This window comes from Trachurus trachurus, assembly GCF_905171665.1.
Source record: "Trachurus trachurus genome assembly, chromosome: 8".
NCBI classification, from domain to species: domain Eukaryota; kingdom Metazoa; phylum Chordata; class Actinopteri; order Carangiformes; family Carangidae; genus Trachurus; species Trachurus trachurus.
Genome location: NC_139905.1, coordinates 5,696,994 through 5,711,052, shown reverse-complemented (window position 1 = coordinate 5,711,052; position 14,059 = coordinate 5,696,994). Strand labels below are relative to the sequence as shown.

Sequence of the window (14,059 nt, the reverse complement as noted above, 5' to 3'; positions counted from 1 at the left end):
GAGGAAGGAAACAACAGGAGGGTTAATCCGAGCTGCAGCCTCTCTGTGCTGCTTCGAGTCCTTTCTTCCTCTCCGGCTCTTTACGGCTCCATGCTGCCGGCTTTTTTGTTGTTGTTGTTGTGTCGTGTTGTGCGCTAGGATTAGTAATAAACACAAACACACACAGACCTTTGAGGTATAAACTTCCCTCTTCAGCCGCTCAGTGAGCACCACTTCCCTAAATGACCTGAGAATATATGGGGGAATGCCGACCGAGTGAAGTGAAGAGCCTCTCATTTTGCTCCGTGTCTCCGGGGGCTTTTGGCTATAAATGGCGTGCACACACACCCTCTCTTTCCCGTCGTTCTTCTTGCCATATGCCCTCTTCCAATCTTTCCCACAATGCACCCCCTTCCTCCCCCCTTCCCTCCCCTCGAGGGAGACCTGGGCCCTCCACTTTCGCTCACCCTGTCAGAGGAGAAAATTACCCAACTGCCAGCATATTTGTGACAGTTTAGCGAGCGCTCTGTCTCAGAATATGGCAGTAAAGATTGCTCTATTGGTTCTGGATCATTTAAAATCCAATTTAATCCAGGCCTCTAGGAAAAAAAAAAAAAAAAAAAAAAGGGCCAAATAAAAACAAAGTGCCTTAATTAAGAAAGCTGGGTGGCTGTGGACTGTTTATGTGGCAGGTCACCGCTCGGCCGGCGTGCTGCTTATACACTGGCGTCCCTGTGGGGAGTTTGTTTTTAATAGGATAGCTACATATTAAATCTGAGTTTCTTTAAACCACAACAACAGTTTGGTAGAAGAATGTATAACTGATGTGTAAACAGAGCAACGCACATCAAATCTAGTCTAGTTTTTATTTTATAGCACCAACTCCCATCCACAAATGTAATAAATGGACAAACATTCAAATTAAATTTGTGGAATATACATAGAAATTTTTTCATGCACTGATCAATTTTGAGATTTTGGGTTATTTTTCTTCCTTAACATGTATTCTTTCAGAAAAGTTGGAAGAAATGGTAGATATATCATTCACAGCCTGATTTATCCAACATTTTATTCCTAAAAACATGGCGAGATTTGATTTTTTTTAGGGCTGGTGACAGTATTTTCTCATTTACAGAGTGATAAAAAGAGATATCCAAAATCCCCTCTGTAAAAACTTCTGACTCTAATATGTCAACAAAATAAAACAAGAAATTTGAATGTGGCTTTATCCATTGGTCAGATTTCGGTTCTGGAAATGTATGCAAATTAGCGCATATTTCATTAGTTATTGCCTCATTTACATATTTAAACATAAAATTTGACAAAACTTGTAATACAACAAACATTTGTCTTAATGTAAGTGATAAACTTAGGAAGTTTCATGGTGATATCTGTTAGTTTAAATGTTTACCCTATCCACCTGTAGTGTGCCCCCTAAAATCAAAGCTCAAACCTGTTTAATCTGGTATATGCAGTCTGATTTCATGTTTTTACACCGTAAACGTGTTGTATTTATTTATTCATTGTTATTATATCATTTTTTATTTATGGTATTGTTGTTTTTAACCCGGCCTTGTAAAGTGACCTTGGGTGTTTTGAAAGCCTGTTGATAAAATGTATTACTGTCATCATTATATCCAGCTCATACAGGTGCTTTTATAGTCGCCATGTTATTGAAAATGAACAGGTGAGAAATTCACAGGAAAAACACATGTGTATGTTAATATTTTGTATATTTTTCACTTCCACAGTGCCACTTGAACCAAACTTTTGACTGGTACTATACCTATATGTCACACAATAATAATAATTTAAAGAAAACACTCACCTACGTAGATAATTTGAATATATAGTTTGTACATACTATAAATACATTTATCACCAGTATGTGATCGTTTTTACAGTATGCAGGTGACACATGAGGGAAATCACATTTGCTATAGGGGCATAAATGTTATATTTCACATTTTGTGGATAATAGAAGATGGAAGTTTTCTTCTTCAAGCTCTTTTCTCTGAGCGCAGGTGAAGATGATTTTTATTTCTGTCGTCTTGGAGCTCTTGTTTCTCCAGTTGCTGTCACACGTTATACTGTAGAAAAAGCACAGGCCACAGTTTCCTCCCCCCTCTATCTATCTCTCTCGATCTCTCTATCTCTATCTCTATCTATCTATGAGCAGGTACACAGTTTGATTTGTGGCGAGGTGTGTGTGTGTGTGTGTGTGTCGTCGTCATTGCGTTCGGTGTGCATATTGAAAATGAAGGTGCAGCACTTATATTAGAGGAGGAGACTATAAATACAGCGGCGCACGGCGACGACCGACGACGTGACGGCTGCAACACGACGGCAGATTTTTGACGGCAAAGCTCGACGTTATCTGATGAATCTCCCCCGTCCTCATCACTCAGCCCTCGAGACCCCCCCACCCCCCTTCTACACACACACTAGAGAGTGTTTGTGTGTGTGTGTGTGGATCCTCTGATGGTCCATGCTTGCTAATGGAGATAGATTCAGGCAGCAGTGGCAGCAGCACCGTGCTCCTGTACTCTCGGCTCGGCCACATCATTTCTCTCCCTGGCTTAATGTGCTGGTTCTCTCCTCCGAGGCTGTTGGGTGGGTTGTAACTTGTCTCCTGACACCCCCCCCTCCCCTCATCCCTCCCCCTCCCTCCTTCCCTCCCTCCATCCTCCTCCCTTTTGCCAGAGAAAACAGCTGCCCCCCTGCAGACTGCTGCTCTGACAGCTTGGAGAGAAGAGATGGAAAGTTCTCATCCTATGCCGCAAGCTGTTTTGTATTCAAATAGCCTCCTTGTTAAGTCTCCCCTACAGACAATGCTTTTTTTTATTTTTTTTTATATTTATTTATTTATTTTGCTGTGTTATAGCCGAGGGCTAAGTGAGCTTATGTGTGTATGAGTTGGCCGGAGAGTCTAGTTACAGCAGGTTTTCAGTGTGAGCTATTTTGTTGCTGGAGAGTCAGTGTTTTTTCTTTTTTTTTTTTTTTTAGTTTGAGTTAATTGAAGCTCTGGGTGTGAGCTTGTCAGAGTCTGTTGCCCCCGGTAACTGATGGAGGTGATCAGGCATTCTGTGTGGGTAAGTGGAGCATGGCTAATAGAGTAGGAGCTATTGGTCAGTCTTTACATAATCAGATAGTATTGACACTGGTAGAAAGAATGTCAATAGACATGTTTGTGCTGACACCGGCTTACAGAGCTCAATCTTCGATAGAGATTAGATTTTCTTCTCTAAAAAGGCTGCGTGTCATGTTTATACACTAACGTATCTGACAGCCTGATGCCGGCCAATGAGAATCAGCTTGTATAGAGTAGTAGACGATGTGTAGAATAGTTTTAAATGGTATTATTAATATAAATATAGTATAGATTGAAGGGGGTTGTCGGCGGCTGTGTGTACTATTACACTTTCACATTGCAGAGTGTTTGGGAGATGGATGTGAGCTGCAGGAGTCGCTCAATTTGAAAAATCAATTCAAGAGGACGGTAATAGGGCCTATAGTTTTATACGGTGGTCAGAGGTGTATGGCTGCGTGTTTAAGTACTGGAGAGTGCACCGGTGACCTGAGAGTCACAGCTCATTTCCAAGGTTATGGCGCCACTATGGTGACAAGTGAGTCACAGAGGTTAGACTGACTTTATGAACAGTTTTAATGAATAAAAGTTATATGAATATGACGCAGCATCAGAGAAACACCCAGTAGTTTGATGAGGGAAACCAAGAAATCCCATTAGCCTCCGTAGCGTAGCACTGAGCAGCTCGCGGCTCTGCTCCGCCGTTCTAAAAATAGCTTGCACCGACAATTAAAGGTAACAAACCTACTGTTATATGACTATAGGGATTATGGCAATGGGCCAATTTGCCAAAATCATCATCAATTGTCATATTTGCACTGACACGACTCCCAGTCAACATTTAATCAACTTATGGTATGATGTTTGGAGTTTGAATACATCTTTGTTTTGGGTGTCACAAGCTCCACACAGGCCTGGTGTATGTACGACAGCGTTTTGAGCCATTTTCGTTGGATCTTTGTGTACGCAGATATTTCTTAAAACAATGCTGTGTTTACGGAGATTTTTTTTCAATACCAACAAGAAAGAGACTGTTTTGGGTGAAGCTTAGTTTCCGTGTGGACTTGGCCTTCGTTAGCGTAGCATCAAACAGAACAGAGAGTAGTTTATATTTTGAATTTCAATTATTTATCGAGTTAATGTAGCTGAATTGGAAAAATTCGCTCAGAGAAGCTGACCAGACTCTATAGGCATAGCGAAACCAACAGGTTATGCTCTAAAACTTTAACTCAGCCAACAGGCTATAGGCTTTTAAAAATGTAGCTTATTTACCAGGCTAGGCTTTGAGAACATAGAAGCTAAATGAAGACATAGTTTAGCAAACAAGCTCTGAAATCGTAACTAAACTAACATTATAGGCTATAAAAATGCTAAGTTAGTTTTCATGTCCAACAGCTGAAGATTAACAGACTTTAACAATTGAATTCACTGAGCAACTCAGATGCTACCGACAGATTTTAAGATTTTTTTTCTTGTGTGCAGTATTCAAAGCATAATTGACATTTGAGAATCAATCAATACATGTTAAATGTCAATATGACAGCTGTTTTGAGCATCTGTTTCCATGACGGACGCTTTAGTGATGATCAGATCTTCACATCACATCGGTCGTCGTATCGAGCTGCTTCGTCCCCCCCCTACTCTCCCCCTCGAGGATGTAAAATTTAAATTGTGTCCAAATGCTGCCTTCAGTGACCGCGTCTGTGTTTGAATGATTTTTCCCCTTTATGTTTACCTCTCGCTCACACCACCCCCCCACCCCCCAGGACAGACCGTCAAACAGACAGGAGGTGCGATGTGGACTCTGGCTGTTATTTTTCCACAGGGCAGCGTGGCGCCGGCTGCATGGCGACCTTCTCGTGGCGTGTGCCAGGCGTGTCCCCGAACCCCCCCGCCTGAATATGGATGCCCTGCTCTTCTCTTAAACAGCCTGGCATCGCTCCCACACTTCCCCCTCCTCCTCCTCCTCCTCTTCCCCCTTCTCCTGCTCTGTCTTCAGCTCAGCTATAGGCCTCCGTTTTTCTCACCTCCTTCATCACTTTCTGTCTTTTTCTGGCGGGGTAAAAAAAAGAAAAGAAATGTCACTCTTCACATCATCACCAACATAAAACCTCACCCTTTAACGAGAGGATACCTGTACATGTGTGATTTTTCACACATGTGTCATCATTTTACTTTAATAAGAGATAATACTACACTCGATAACGTTTCTTTCACACTTCTTTTTTCTAATCATGTTCCTCCGTCCGGTGGGATATCTCCATGCCAATAACCCCCACCCCACCACCTCCACTACTAGTATTTAAAAACGTTTGTTTCATATACGGACCAGCACCAATTCCTGTTAAAGAATACATCATTTGGTCAAAATGTTTTATCTATAGAAGTTGAGAAAATCTGGAATAACCTCCCAGTCACAATTAGGGAAAGCACCACTCTTACCATGTTCAAGAGAAAACTAAAAAAGCAAACCAGTATAACAACTGCCGGGGCACCATTTGAGTTTTTACTTTTCAGTTAATTGTACACACTATTTTTGTGTATGTTATTTTGGTTTTAGTAGTACTTACATAATACAATTATGTATTACATTTTGTGCAATATCTACACTCTTCTGCTTGTGCAACTGGGTGTAATGGGCATTGTGCAATACAACCTGGCACTTTAAATTAAAGGTGCACTTTAGGGCCTTGTGCAATACTATTACTATCTGGCACTTTAGATAAATATTCTTATAGGGCATCGTGCAATACAACCTGGTACCTATGCACTTTGTACTTTAGCACTCGTCACTTTAACCCAGCACTTATGCACTTTATCTCCCAGAATGAAACTCTTATGGTCCCTCTACCTGTGGAATGGGTTTCTCAATATGTTTTTCATGTTAATGGGACTACGGGCGGAAATTAGCATGTTGCTACTGTATATTCCGGCATATTTACATGTTATGTCCATTAATGTGCACTGTCCCATTCAAATAAACAAATAAAGTAAAGTAAAGTAAAGTACGGCTCTGTTAGGTATTCTGGCGCTCACCCCCTCTCGCTGAAAGAGTGAGCGCCAGAGATCTGACCTGCACTTGATTCTCTGCCAGTGCAGGTTTCTGATGCCCCACTGGAGATGGCAGCATGGCATTAGCTGAGCTCAGCACACACACACATACACAGTCACACACACAGTCACACTCACACACATTCACACACACACTGTCATGGGTGAGGACTCAAGAAGTCACACTTCTCTCTTCCCCTTTTTCACCGGTTTCCTGGTGATTCTTGCAGCGTTCCCTCACACCTCTTCCTCCTCAGACCCAAGTTTAACTCTGGATTCTGCCACTGGGGAAGTCCTCACTCACTCATCATCACTGCTTGTGTGTGTGTAGTTTCTTACTGAGTTAAAGGGACATTGTGTAACTTCTCCTGTTATCTATTCAGGAAAATCGATTATTTGTTTCAAAAGTCTGTTTTTCATTAACCAGTAATCCCCCCCATCAACAAAGTGAAGTGTTCCTTTCAGCTCTGAATGAGCCGTTCATATCATTCATATCTCCATGGAGCGGGTAAGCTCGGTGCTGGCTGCCATGTGGTGTCGCCATGTTTTTACGTTCAGTGGCAGCGTGACGGTAGGAAACCACGGAAACGTCCGTCTGCCGTCTGCCCAATTTCGCGTGAATGCAACATGAAAAATACGATTGACTTGCTTGAGATATACAAACGCAACGCTAGATGGGAGGAATTCCTACACAATGTACCTTTAACACAACTTCACAATGAGAATCTAAAGTTTTCATTTCTAGCAGCTTCAAGTGCACATTAGATGTTTACAGTACCGACGGCCGTGTTGGTCTTTGAATAAGTTGTGGTGTGGAGCTTTGTTGGTGCGTTGTTATCTTCAGGCAGCAGAAAGTGATTGACCTTAACTGTTATTTTAAGGGGAATTGTCAAGGGATCCATATGTGCCAGTGTACACAGTTGTAAATGCTCTTAGATGTCGGGTTCAGTCATGTGAACATTGCAACACGGCCTCAGAAGAAAGGTCAGAGCTTCTTTCTTACCACAGTGTTTCCTCTCATCACCTACATTTGACCACAGTTTCATAACGAGCTCTAGATTCATGCTGCTGCTGTGTCTGAATTTGTGTGAAACCCTGCAGCGTTATACTGTAATTGCAATTCACCACTGATACAGCTCTGTGATTGGTTTGTTGGATGTTACACCCCCAAAACACTCCCATGCATAATTAAGTGATGAAGTTTAACCCTGTTGAACCGTATGTCTGTGAAGGTTCTGGGTCATCCAGGTCAATGTGGTCGTTAAGTGTTGAAATCGAAGGCGACTGGACTTCTTTTGGCTCTTGAAGATGTTTTGTGTCCCATCCAAAAAGCTTTCTCATTTCTAAAAACTGATGTGAGGTCTTGTCCACACTATGAAACATCCAGATACCTCCATACTGCTCGTCTGTACTGACCCGAGTGTCCTGAAGCGCCACATGAATAAGTTGTTCAGAAAAAAATAATTTGATCTCTGTTTTTATCCTTGTTGTAGCAGTAGCTCCCAGTGGCTGCGAGATTTGCTGCGAGATGTTCTTCCATGTTTACATGAGACATCCAATGGTTTACAACGACGAACGAACATCTCGCACATGTGCACAAACATCAACAGAGCCACTGGGAGCTACTGCTACAACAAGGATAAAAACAGAGATCACATTAATTTTTTCAGAACAACTTTTTCATGTGGCGGCTTCAGGACACTTGGGTCAGTACAGACGAGCAGTATGGAGGTATCTGGATGTTTCATAGTGTGTGTTTTGGACCATTCAAAAGTGAATTCTATCCGCCGCCATTATATAAAAATCCGTCACCAGCCGGACCCCCCCTGGAACTCCTGAAGAGTTTTGATGACTCTGAAAGTTCTCCAAACCCTTCCTTGGCATGACGGTGAGTAGATGATTGGTGAATTATCGATTTTGGGTGAAGTATCCCTTTATCCCTGCTGGATAAAAACGAAATGATAAAAAAAACTTCAACCCTTCACTTTTGTGTGGACGGGCTCTGAGAGTCCCAGGTATTCAACCTGAGGGTCACATGGGCCTCCTTCAAGGTTGTGCCAAAAGAAGTCCAGTTTTCTGAACTTAACGACCCAGTTGAACCGTGCACTTGGAGAAGCCACTGTTTTTTTTTGTTTTTTGCACTGGTAAAATAAAAATAAAAAGTTTCATCAGGCCTCAGAGAGAAATCCAGGTTCTGACTTGATTGCTGTGTCTGTCGACCCTGTCACAAAGAGAGCAGTGCAGCGAGGCCACAGAACTGTGACTCCACTCAGACCTGCTCAAGTTTGAGTCTCTCTATTTTTTTTATTTTTTCTTTGTGTTGGAAACATTTAGCCTCCTCCTCCCTCCCCCTCTCTTTCTGTGTTGCACATAGTGGCAGAACAGAACAGTGAATAAAATAGAGTGCTGTCAAAAGCAGACTGCATAGATTTGTAATTTTTGTGCCGTGGTTTGCATGCATGCTTATGTGTGTGTGTCTGTCTGTGTGTGTGTGTGTGTGTGTGTGTGTGTGTGTGTGTGTGTGTGTGTGTGTGTGTGTGTGTGTGTGTGTGTGTGTGTGTGTGTGTGTGTGTTTGCACGGCACTTCCTCTCAGCGTCTTTGCGTACACAGTCTGTAGAGGCAGGGGATTACAGTGAAGGACCCCCTGCATGAGCGGTAGTGGGAATAACTGCATATGCACTGCACTTCTCCGCCAGTCCTCCTCTCTGGTTGCCTGCTCCCTCAGATCCCAACGAGGGAGGAGTGTGTGTGTGTGTGTATCTCTGTGTGCGTGTGTGTGTGTGTGGGGATTTGACACAGGATCTTACATCAGCATTGACACTTCATCTTAGCGCTTCCCACTGTGATCTGTCAGCAGATCTCCTGTCGGGATCTCTACGCAAGAGCAGCCTGAAGAGAAATGTGTTTGAACTGCCGGGGCTAAGCGCATGTAGTCTTCACACACCTCACATGTATGAGTGCGAGAGGTGGCGACCTCTTGGTATGAGGTGACAAGAGCAGCTTAAAGGCAAAAAAAAGGCAGCCGTGTCAGCTTCTAGCAGGAGTCTGTCTGCTATACTCTACTCCGCCGCGCTCTTTTAATCGGCTTTTTAGTGCAGATTTAAAGGTTGTCTTTATCATATTTCATCGTCTGGCATCGCGACACGGACTGAATGTGGATTGTGGATGGATATAGGTTGTCTGCAGGAGTCTTAAATGTCATAAATGACAAACTGGAGGCATTAAAAAGAGGCCGAATAGGGTAGTCAGTTAAAATTGGGGGCTAAAATGTGCCTTTCTGCGGCTCCGTGCAGCTGTTTGGTCTGAAATAATTGTGCATCTCACCTCATAATGTTTCATGCCTGGAGGAATAAAAAATAACATGTACATTAAAATAATCCTCATGTTTTTGTTTGGAATTGGATGCATCACCATCCCCTAATACTCACCTCCCTCCTGTCGACGAGCGGCCCGTTGTTGGATCTGTGCACAAATTCTCATTTACATATATAGAGTTGAAATACGTTGTTTTGTTTTTTTACACTTTATCAGTGCGGTGACAAGCTTTTGTTTCTGATTTTTGCTGAGTAGATCTTCAGTGTGGTGTGTTATTTAGTGAATCAGCTTCTTTATCATCCTGTGCATATAAGACAGATTGAATAAATAACTTCTGAGCGGCCTTTTAACCCTTTACAGGACAAGACACCATTATAATATACAGTACTGTAAGAGATGATGTGGTGAGGTTTGTCTGCTCTGATGAGAATGTGAAACATCTCTATACCCAGAAAGGACAGAACTCTCTTTTATTTCACAACTTACTGTACACATTCCTATGCACAAGTCAAAAGTCAAACTTATTTGTATGATATGATCAGACAATGCCGTTAAATCAGTTCAGATACACATTCATGCTCGAATTCCACACACATTATACATTATTGAAATGTCCAGATTCAACCTGAGTTAAAGGCCGAGAAGAAGAGGTGCGTCTTTAGCAATGACCTGAATTGTTGGACATTTTCAGTTGGTCTTTAAGTTTGTATGGACGCCGCCACCGCAAAAGGCTTGGTCACTTTTTGTTTTTGCATCTGGATCTTGGATTATCTAAAAGAAGAAGCTGGTTTGATGACCTGGTCACTCTGACTTGGGGCTTGAAGGCTTCTTAAAAGGTCATGTATGTATGGTGGCGCTACAGTCCATTTAAAATCTTAAAGGGAAACGCTCTGGTGGACAAGTTGTGACCTGCACATTCACCACGCTATGAGATAATAACAGAACGTTACCAGACAGAGTTATTTTAGAGGTGAATGCAGAGACTGCTTGATGAAAAACTTCACCTGAAGGCAACGCGCATCAGAGGTTTTGCACGAATTTACCTCTAAAACAACTCTGTCTGGTAACGTTGTGTTATTATCTCATAGCGTGGTGAATGTGCAGCTCACAACTTGTCCACCAGAGCGTTTTGGAGTTGTTGGATTGTGTATTTGATGAGTTTGATGAGGGAAACCAAGAAATCCCATTAGCCTCCGTAGCGTAGCTCTGAGCAGCTCACGGCTCTGCTCCGCTGTTCTAGAAATAGCTTGCACCGACAATAATGAACCTACTGCTATGACTATAGGGATTATGGCAATGGGCCAATTTGCCAAATATTGAACTATCCCTTTAATAACAAACAGTAAAATCTTATAATCAATCCTAAACTGGACAGGAAGCCTGTGGAGGGAGGGAGGAAGGAGGAGCAAAACTGGTGTCATGTGATCACGCTTTCTCTTTCCAGTTAAAGGACAAGCAGCTGAATTTTGAACTTTTTTTGACTGCTCCGTCCCAACATACAGAGAGTTACAATACTGTAATCTGGATGTGATAAAAGCATGAATGAAGCTTCTTTAGTTCCGTTTCTTTGTCTTTAATAGTTTGTTGTTGTTGTGTTTTGCACTTTTACGCCACAACCTTTACTCCTTGCAGGTGTAAACGACCGACGACTCGGCTATAAACTCTGACTCTGGATCAGTCACTAAGCGGCTGAACGTGGCGCTCAGAGCAGCGTTTTCCCTCCCTCTCATTAACAAAATGGGGAATGATGTAATTCCTCCAAAGAATGTTGTTATACCCCCCCCCCCCAACCCTCTCCCCCCCGGCTTTCTGAATGTGTAAGTGTGTGTGTGTGTGTGTGTGTGTGTGTGTGTTAGTGGCCCGTGTTTCCCCTTTCTATTGGCAATTAGCTTTAATTTGCTGTGATCTCTGCAGCCGACGTCTTTTTGACCTTGTGTATGTGTGAGTGTTTGCGACGACTCTCAGTTGGTGGTGAGGGGGGGGTGCGACTGTAGATAAAGCTGTGACCGCCCCCACAGTGAAAGCCTGTGCCACACACAGCACAACAACCCCAGCACCTTTTTTTTTTTTCTCCCCGTGTCTTTATGTTGCGACTGTTACAGAATCCTTCCTGCCACTGTCAGAGATAATTGGCACTCCATAAACACATGATAATTGGACTGCTTTGATCCCTGCAATTTCTCACTTCTTGGCCAAAGAGGCACAGCGGTTCTGTCTCATGTTTACCACTAGTCTTTATGTGGCAGCGAGAGGATGGAGGGAGCGAAAGAGGGATAGAGAGAAAGAGAAAAAGAGAAAGAGAGAGATTCTGTTTTCTTCTGAAGTGTTAAAAGCTCCCTGCAGGCAATACTTCCTGCACCCAGCCTCTTTTGCCATTGTTCCTCCGCTGCTTATGGCCATGACTCATAATAAACTTTCTCTTCTCTTTCGCACACATACACACACACACATACACACACACATGCAGAGCTTAATCGCATTGTAAAAGTCTCCAAATAATCTTGTTTCACCTTGTTTGTGTGGGGTTTCTTGTCTTGCAGAGAGCCAGCGGGCGTATCGGTTCGTTCAGGGCAAAGACTGGGGTTTCAAAAAGTTCATCAGGAGAGACTTCCTGCTGGACGAGGCCAACGCTCTGCTGCCCGACGACAAGCTGACGCTGTTCTGTGAGGTAGGTGGCTCAACACACATCACTCCGTCTTTCATTTCCAGTACAAGTTCATATATAATATACATGTATATACAGTGGTGGACAGTAACGGAGTAAATTTACTTGAGTACTGTACTTAAAGCAGATATCAGTGGAATGTTTTTGTTAATATAAGTCCTAAATAGTCCTATTTTCCGTCAGCAATCACTTACATGAAGTATTTCAGCCTAAACACGAGTCTCTCCGTCACTCTGCTCTGCTGTAACCCGAGGGGAAAATTTTCCTTGTGGGATACAAGTGTTATCCAATGAGGAGAGAGAACGGCATGAAGGGCTGTGTGTGCAGCCAAGGGATGCGCGTGAATGTGGTGACGTAGCACGAGGACCAATTGATGCCTGACAAGGGCGGGGGCTGCTAACTCATGGTGCGTTCAAAGAAACTCGTACTTTGTGTTTTTCCTTCCTGTGAAGTCATACCAGTTCGATCTGGTACGAGTTCACGGGTCGGAAGTTACGAGTGGCCGTTATAGGGAACTTTCACAGACAACAGGACGGTAAAAACACGAGCTACGGGTTACCTGGAACGCTACCAAGTCGTAGTTGTGACTTGAAGCTGTAACTTACGGTTTCAAAAGCCTGCCTTGAACGCAGCATTAGCCGAAACGGCCGTGAAGCTGATATCTGCTTTAAGTACTTGAGTATTAGATTTCTTTGGTACTTATTACTCTTACTTGAATACATTTCCAAGACAAATGTTTTTACTTTTACTTGAGTTAATTTCTAGGAAGGCTGAAAAGTACTCGTTACTTTCAGGTCTTTTTTCTTTTTTTTTCTAAAATCCTATTGGACACAAGCTGTGTTTGTCAAAGAAGGAAACCCTAACCCCTAAAAGCAGCACATCAGTGCAGCTGCTTTCAAAGAGTTAATTCTCAGAAACAAGAGTTAAAAGCTCCTTAAATTCATTTAGAAAAAATGATAGTAATTCATTGATGTGAAAAATAAGAAATTTATTCTTACTCTTACCTTTAGAAGCAAGTACTTTTTTACTCTTACTCGAGTAACATGTCGAATGAGCAACTTTTACTTGTAACGGAGTACATTTTGACCAGTAATATTTGTACTCTTTCAAGTACTGGGGTTGAGTGCTCTGCCCATCTCTGTGTGTATATACATATTTATAGCACAGGCTGCAGAGCACTAAAAAAAGTCTCATCATCTTCATTTATGTGACTACAGTAGATCATGATAATAATTCACCACATCTGAGACGGTTCAACACAGAAAGACAAATATAATGTAGAAAACCAGATGGATCCAACTGCAGCTGGTTTTTGCTCTGTAAAAGTGGAGCACTCCGACTCTTTAACAAAACTCTGAGCAGTCTAAGAATTTTTATAATAAAATCTTTAAAAAAAAATAAAATAATGAATACTGTTGAAATGCCTACATTTCTTGTTAGTATTGGTTGGGTTTTGCCTCGGAGTGTGATCACAACTGTAATTCCTGTTTCGCTCGTCTTTTTTTTTTATTCAGCAGTGCTTCTTCTCATCGTACGTATGTCGACTCGTCCCCCCTGTTAGTGAATAATGTATGTTTTTATTGGTACTACATAGCCTCTGGGTTTTTACATCTCCGTCTCATCACTAACACACACACACACACACACAGATACACACACACATGCACACACACAGGCTTGTTGTCATTCAGCCTGCATGGGGGCTTGGCTCCGGCTCCTCTGATCCAAACGCTGGCTGCTGCTGCTGCCGCCGCTGCTGCTCCTCATTGAAAATTCCCTTGTTGTTTTTCAGCTGTAACACAGGGGGCAGCAGAGGTCAACTGTCCTCCCTCTTCTCCCGTTATTCTCCTCTTTCTCTTTCTTTCTCTTTCTCTTTCTCTCTTGCTCCTCGTCGAGCCGTGGTGGTGGTGGAGCCCGGGTGCAGAGAAGAGGTTAAACTTTCTGGATATGTTAATGCCTT

General features: G+C 42.6%; 1 protein-coding gene across 1 annotated transcript in view; it reads left to right on the top strand.

Annotated features, from left to right (window-relative positions):
• The window catches only part of spop (speckle type BTB/POZ protein), a gene marked incomplete at its 5' end in the record, with an annotated part of 71,968 nt that overhangs the window by 9,022 nt on the left and 48,887 nt on the right, over positions 1-14,059 (top strand). The window contains one exon of the mRNA XM_083977531.1: positions 11,975-12,102. Within this exon, the coding sequence (XP_083833657.1) occupies positions 11,975-12,102 (128 nt within the window). The remainder of the gene's footprint in view (positions 1-11,974; positions 12,103-14,059) is intronic.